This window comes from Rhinoraja longicauda, chromosome 37 (assembly GCF_053455715.1).
Source record: "Rhinoraja longicauda isolate Sanriku21f chromosome 37, sRhiLon1.1, whole genome shotgun sequence".
In the NCBI taxonomy this organism is placed as follows: Eukaryota; Metazoa; Chordata; class Chondrichthyes; order Rajiformes; family Arhynchobatidae; genus Rhinoraja; species Rhinoraja longicauda.
In genome coordinates this window covers 13,989,525-13,996,078 of record NC_135989.1, presented here as the reverse complement: position 1 = coordinate 13,996,078, position 6,554 = coordinate 13,989,525, and the positions used below count along the sequence as shown (strand labels likewise).

The 6,554-nt window shown below is 45.8% G+C and overlaps 1 protein-coding gene across 2 annotated transcripts in view; it reads left to right on the top strand.

The window, feature by feature from the left end:
* Positions 1–6,554, top strand: part of LOC144610506 (ras-specific guanine nucleotide-releasing factor RalGPS1-like) — a 78,156-nt gene that overhangs the window by 50,340 nt on the left and 21,262 nt on the right. For both annotated transcript variants that reach the window (XR_013549431.1, XM_078429257.1), the window contains exons 9-10: positions 4,860–4,997; positions 5,843–5,933. Coding sequence is in view for 1 of the 2 variants with exons in the window: in XM_078429257.1 (XP_078285383.1) it covers positions 4,860–4,997; positions 5,843–5,933 (229 nt within the window). In the remaining variant the exon portion in view is untranslated. The remainder of the gene's footprint in view (positions 1–4,859; positions 4,998–5,842; positions 5,934–6,554) is intronic.

Genomic DNA, 6,554 nt, shown 5'->3' with positions numbered 1-6,554 from the left:
GGCCCCTGGTTCTGGACTCCCCCAACATTGGGAACATGTTTACTGCCTCTAACGTGTCCAACCCCTTAATAATCTTATATGTTTCGATAAAATCCCCTCTCATCCTTCTAAATTCCAGTGTATACAAGCCTAGTCGCTCCAGTCTTTCAACATAGGACAGTCCCACCTTTCCGGGAATTAACCTAGTAAACCTACGTTGCAAACCCTCAATAGCAAGAATATCCTTCCTCAAATTAGGAGACCAAAACGGCACACAGTACTCCAGGTAAGGTCTCGCTAGGGCCCTGTACAACTGCAGAAGGACCTCTTTGCTCCTATACTCAACTCCTCTTGTTATGAAGGCCAACATTCCATTGGCTTTCTTCACCGCCTGCTGTACCTGCATGCTTCCTTTCAGTGCTTGATGCACTAGGACACCCAGATCTCGTTGTACGTCCCCTTTTCCTAACTTGACACCATTCAGATAATACTCTGCCTTCCTATTCTTACCACCAAACCTCGCACTTATCCACATTAAACTGCATCTGCCATGCATCTGCCCACTCACACAACCTGTCCAAGTCACCCTGCAACCTCACAGTTCACACTACCACCCAGCTTTGTATCATCTGCAAATTTGCTAATGGTACTTTTAATCCCTTCATCCAAGTCATTAATGTATATTGTAAATAGCTGCAGTCCCAGCACCGAGCCTTGCGGTACCCCACTAGTCACTGCCTGCCATTTTGAAAGGGACCCATTTATCCCCACCAAATGGTATGTGTCTGAGTATGTCTGTGGGTGTACTGAGTGTTGACGCACTATTTGACTGTGACACCAATCACTCAGGTCATCTTGATAAGTGGGCGAAGATGGCTTGGACTGCTTTTATTTACATTATATTGCATTGTAATGTTCCATAGGAGTGCGAATAAAGTTAAATTAACACTAGGCCACAGTGTGATTCGCCAGAGCAGATGACTGAAAACTTGGTCGTAGAGTGAGGTTTTAATGAAAGGGAGGAAATCAAACTAGGGAATTTCAATCTTTAGAGTCATCATAATAACAGCAATCAGTGTGTAAGCATTGGTTTAAAAAAAATACTCAGTTCAGCAATTTTCTCCATCTGCTTTCCTATTAGCTCATTAAGTGCCTTGACTCCTAGTTTGGTGACTCCTTTTCTAAACTTGCTTGTCTTGGCACCTACAGACATACGTAAAATGGATGTGGCTGTGTTCCTTCTACAATGTCCATCGTCAAAAGGATGCTACTTGCTCTTTCTGTGTAAATTCTACGAAGCAATAGCACGTTAGTGAGGGACTTCTGTCTTTTTATGGTCAGATTGGAATGACTAAGTAAAGAGTTATTACAGTAAAACTTCAGTAACCTGATATCCTCGGAACTCAAATGAATGAATACTTTATGAATGATTGTGAACTTTGGTGCCAGACTAACTGATTTCCTAGACTGCTGGAAAGCTTCAATAATCTGGTTATCTGTTTGTACCCAAATATGCTTTAATTTCACATATTTACATGTTACAAACGAGTATAACAAATTTTCAGGTGGACCCAATGTGTTCAAACGGAGTGTGAAGTAACCAGCTCTCCAGACCAGGGTTGCCAACTGTCCTGTATTAGCTGGGACATCCTGTATTTTGGGCTAAATTTGTTTGTCCCGTACGGGACCGCCCTTGTCCCATATTAGGCCCGGGGGTCGTTGTAGGCCCGGACACTGTTGGCCAACGGAGTGCATTCTGGGAGCGTGGCCGAGTGTGTTAGTCTAACGGAGGTTGCGTAGCAACCCGCCTCACGGCCCGGGCGGCCGCCATTGGTGGAGCGGGAGCACGTGGCCGCTGGCTGGGTGAGGTCACGTGGGGGGGGCGGTGATGTCACATTTTGTCCCTTATTTAGGAGTTGGAAAGTTGGCGACCCTACTCCAGGCCCTGACTCTGGCCGTGAACCCACCCATATTCCTGGCCCCTAACGTTTAGGACTCTAACCCTATCTCCCATTGCACATCTGACCCACAGGCTAACTGCTTGCACTCTGGATGCCTGGCTCGTGTTCCAGATGAATGAGTGAGCCAGATTCCAGACTCCCAGCACTTCAAAATCATCACATGCCTGATTATTGGAGCTTTATTGTTGCCGTGAAGGTTTGCTGTCATCCGATCCTGGCCAAGGTGCTAAAATATGCCCAAGTTCCCATAGTCTGATATAAAAGAAAGCTAAGGGAGACACAAATAGCTGGAGTAACTCAGCGGGTCAGGCAGCATCTGATGCTGAGATGCTGCCTGACCCGCTGAGTTACTCCAGCTTTTTGTGTCTACCTTCGACTTAGACCTGGATCTGCAGTTTTTGTCCTACATAAAAGAAAGCTAAACCATTAGTCCCAGGCCTGGTTGCTATTCAGTTATACCCCTGTTAGAAAATGTACCTTGGAGTAAAGAAATTGGCAATGACCACATACCTCCCTGCCAAAGATCTGTACGTTTTCATCCTTTTCCAAGTGGGAACATGGTGCAGCATCTGTCTTGAGGGAGGGTAGATTGGGGAAGGAGGTAGGGAAAGGAATTCTCAAATGTTATTGAGTTTTCCAAACTAGTTTGCGACGGGCTTCCGTAAATGGACATGAGAGCAGATGTTAATGTGTACTTTCGGGTCACTGGCCATTGTGTCTAAACAGTGTCTCACTAAATTAAGAGCTTAAGCCCAAGTGTTTATTTACCAGTCCAATGATTCGCAGGACTGAGATTCCACAGCTGTAAGTGAACTTAGAACCAGTCTCCGGCTGCTGAGGAAATGATAATAATTGCTTTTAATGTTCATACTGAAAGTGGTGCTGTAGTATATATACACACACAACGAATGTTATGCTTGGGGAGTTCATAAATGCCCTTGTAAAACAGCAGAAGATATATCCGTTTGGTTTAAGATTCAAGATTCAAGATTCAAGATAGCTTTATTTGTCATCCAATATTGGACGAAATTCAGTCACCCACAGTCCAACAATAAAAGCATTAAATAGGCATTCAAATTACCCAACCCCAAAAACACACAAAAAAAAGAAACATCCATCAAAGAAACATCCATCACAGTGAGTCTCCTCCAGTCCTCTCCTCACTGTGATGGAAGGCCATGGAATGGCCATGGAATTTCCACATAAATCACATGGAATCATGTGATTTAAGAGTGAAGATAGAGCAGCATTCGTTTGTCTGACAGCCTTAATATGGGAAATACACATAAAGGCATTTCACAGGAGGGTTATCAAACAAAGACTGACATATGAAGGCATATGACCAAACTCTCGATCAGAAGGTATTTATTCAGAAAATGCTGGAGTGACTCAGTAGGTCAGGCAGCATCTCAGGAGAGAAGGAATGGGTGACGTTTCGGGTCACCCGAAACGTCACCCATTCCTTCTCTCCTGAGATGCTGCCTGACCTACTGAGTCACTCCAGCATTTTCTGAATAAATGCTGTCAATTTGTACCAGCATCTGCAGTTATTGTTTTAAACTCTCGATCATAGATGAATACTTTGGGCAGCATCCTGCAGACAGGAGAGGTTCAGGGAGAGTATTCCTGAGCTCAGGGGAGTTGAAGGCATGGCCTCTCGTACGAGTGATTAAATGTGGGCAAGATGCCAGAATTAGGAGTTCGGGTTTCTCTGATTAGAGAGACCCGGAGAATTTATTCCTGCTGATAATGGGCTTTCCTGTATAATGTATATTCAACCGGGCATCCATTGCACCTCCGACACAGGGTGACGGTAACCAGATTGCTGACATCTGACAACTGTTGCCATGGTGTTAAAGCCCACTGGATTGCTGGCACTGATCAGACTTGATTGCTGGAGGGTTTTCATATGGACGTTTTTGTCCTTTAAAAAAAAAAATTCTTTCAGTTTAGTTTATTGTCGTGTGTACTGAGGTACAGTGAAAAGCTTTTGCCGCGTACTACCCTGTCAGCATCAAGACATTACATGATTACAGTCAAGCCATTTACAGTGTACAGATACAGGCGGCACGGTAGCGCAGCGGTAGAGTTGCTGCTTTACAGCGAATGCAGCGCCGGAGACACAGGTTCGATCCTGACTACGGGGTGCTGCACTGTAAGGAGTTTGTACGTTCTCCCCGTGACCTGCGTGGGTTTTCTCCGAGATCTTCGGTTTCCTCCCACACTCCAAAGACGTACAGGTATGTAGGTTAATTGGCTGAGTAAATGTAAAAATTGTCCCTAGTGGGTGTAGGATAGTGTTAATGTACGGGGATCGCTGGGCGGCACGGACTTGGAGGGCCGAAAAGGCCTGTTTCCGGCTGTAGATATATGATATGATGATATGAGATACATTATAAGGGAATCAAATTTAGTGCAAGGTCAAGCCAGCAAAGTCCAATCAAGTTGTGTAGGAAAATAACTGCAGATGCTGGTACAAATCGAAGGTGTCACAAAATGCTGGAGTAACTCAGCGGGTCAGGCAGCATCTCTGGAGAGAAGGAATGGGTGACCTTTCGGGTCGACACCCTTCTTCAGACTGACAATAGACAATAGGTGCAGGAGGAGGCCGTTCGGCCCTTCGAGCCAGCACCGCCATTCAATGTGATCATGGCTGATCATTCTCAATCAGTACCCCGTTCCTGCCTTCTCCCCATACCCCATACTGATGTTAGGGGGGGGAGGGACAAAGAAAGGATATAGGTGGAGACAGGAAGACAGTGGGAGAACTGGTAAGGGGGAGGGGGAAGAGAGGGACAGAGGAGCAATCTAAAGTTAGAGAAATCCAATCAAGGATAGCTTTGGAAAATGATCTGAATGGTTCTACACTTTGAGATCTGCCTCTGATGGTTGTTCACTGTGGATGTTTTGCCCTTCCAGGAATACACTTGTCTGATCTCACCTACATCGATGCGGCATATCCGCCTGCAGCAAGCGTTCTGGAAGATGAGCATCGCTGCGATCAGATCAACAACGTCTTGCGGGTTATCTGTAACTTTCAGCAGTTCTGTGTATACGGTAATGGCTTGTCTGCTGATCTCGTCAATAGAATTGAGGATGTAGCTGCTGCTCTTTTATTCAGTCGCTTCTCGCTGGCTCTCCCTTTTCTTTTGCATTCTCATTTGCACTCTCCTTTTCTTTATCCCTCGTTCAACTCGCCTGCTGAAGGCCTCTCTTGCTGCCCCCTCATTCTTTTAGGCAGGAGCCAAAAATAGCCCCTTCACAAGGATGAGTAGTAAAGGGCAAAGATTAAGAGACGGCTATAGACGCACACAAAAGGCTCGGGCTCCAAGGCCTACTCTGTCTGGGCCTATAGCGGCCCCCAGGCCAACAGTGTTGGGGCCTACAACGGCGTCCGGGCCTACAGCGTCGTCCCCCCCCCCCCCCCCCCCCCCCGGGCCTAATACGGGACAAGGGCGGTCCTGTATGGGACAAACCAATTTGGCCTAATATAGTCTGAAGAAGGGTCTCGACTACTGATTGAGAGTGATCAGCCATGATCGCATTGAATGGCGGTGCTGGCTCGAAGGGCTGAATGGCCTACTCCTGCACCTATTGTCTATTGTCTATTGACCCGAAACGTCACCCATTCCTTCTCTCCCGAGATGCTGCCTGACCTGCTGAGTTACTCCAGCATTTTGTGAATAAATGGCCTAATATAAGGCATGTCCCGGCTAATACGGGACAGTTGGCAACCCTACCCATGACCAAAGTACTTTCTGTTTTTATTTTCGCATCTCCAACATCCCTGTTATTGGGCTTTTTGCAGTATTTTTTCTAGGTTTCTATTTATTCTTATGTTAGTCATACTTGTATGTTGAAAAAGATTTGATAATTTCTCTTTTATTGTGAATTATTTATAGATCTTCCATCATTGCCTCATGTCCAGAAGTATCTGAATTCTGCGAGATACATCGAGGAGTTGCAATCCTTCTTGGAACAAGACAACTACAGGTGTGTCCTGCCATTGTCTCTGCCATTTAATACAATTCCGCAAGGTGATTTCTTTTCTTTTACTGTTAAATTCAAAGATAGCCAAGGAGGTGTTATAATATAAGAAAATAACTGCAGATGCTGGTACAAATCGAAGGTATTTATTCACAAAATGCTGGAGTAACTCAGCAGGTCAGGCAGCATCTCGGGAGAGAAGCAATGGGCGACGTTTCGGGTCGAGACCCTTCTTCAGACTGAACTGAACAGACTGAACAGGAGGTGTTGGTCTTCACCACTGTTTGCACAATACCAGAGTCATTGATTATCGTTCAACAATAGGGTGGCATGTTGGCGCAGTGGTAGAATTGCTGCCTTGCAGCACCGGAGACCCGGGTTCGATCCCGACTGCGGGTGCTGTCTGTACGGAGTTTGTACGTTTTTACCGTGACCTGCGTGGGTTTTCCCTGGAATCGCCGGTTTCCTCCCACACTCCAAAGATGTACAAGTTTGTCGGTTAATTGGCATGGTAAAATTGTAAATTGTCCCGAGTGTGTGTAGGATAGAGCTAATTTGTGGGGATCGCTGGTCGACAGGCTCGGTGGGCCGAAGGGCTTATTTCCGCATTGTATCTCTAAACTAAAT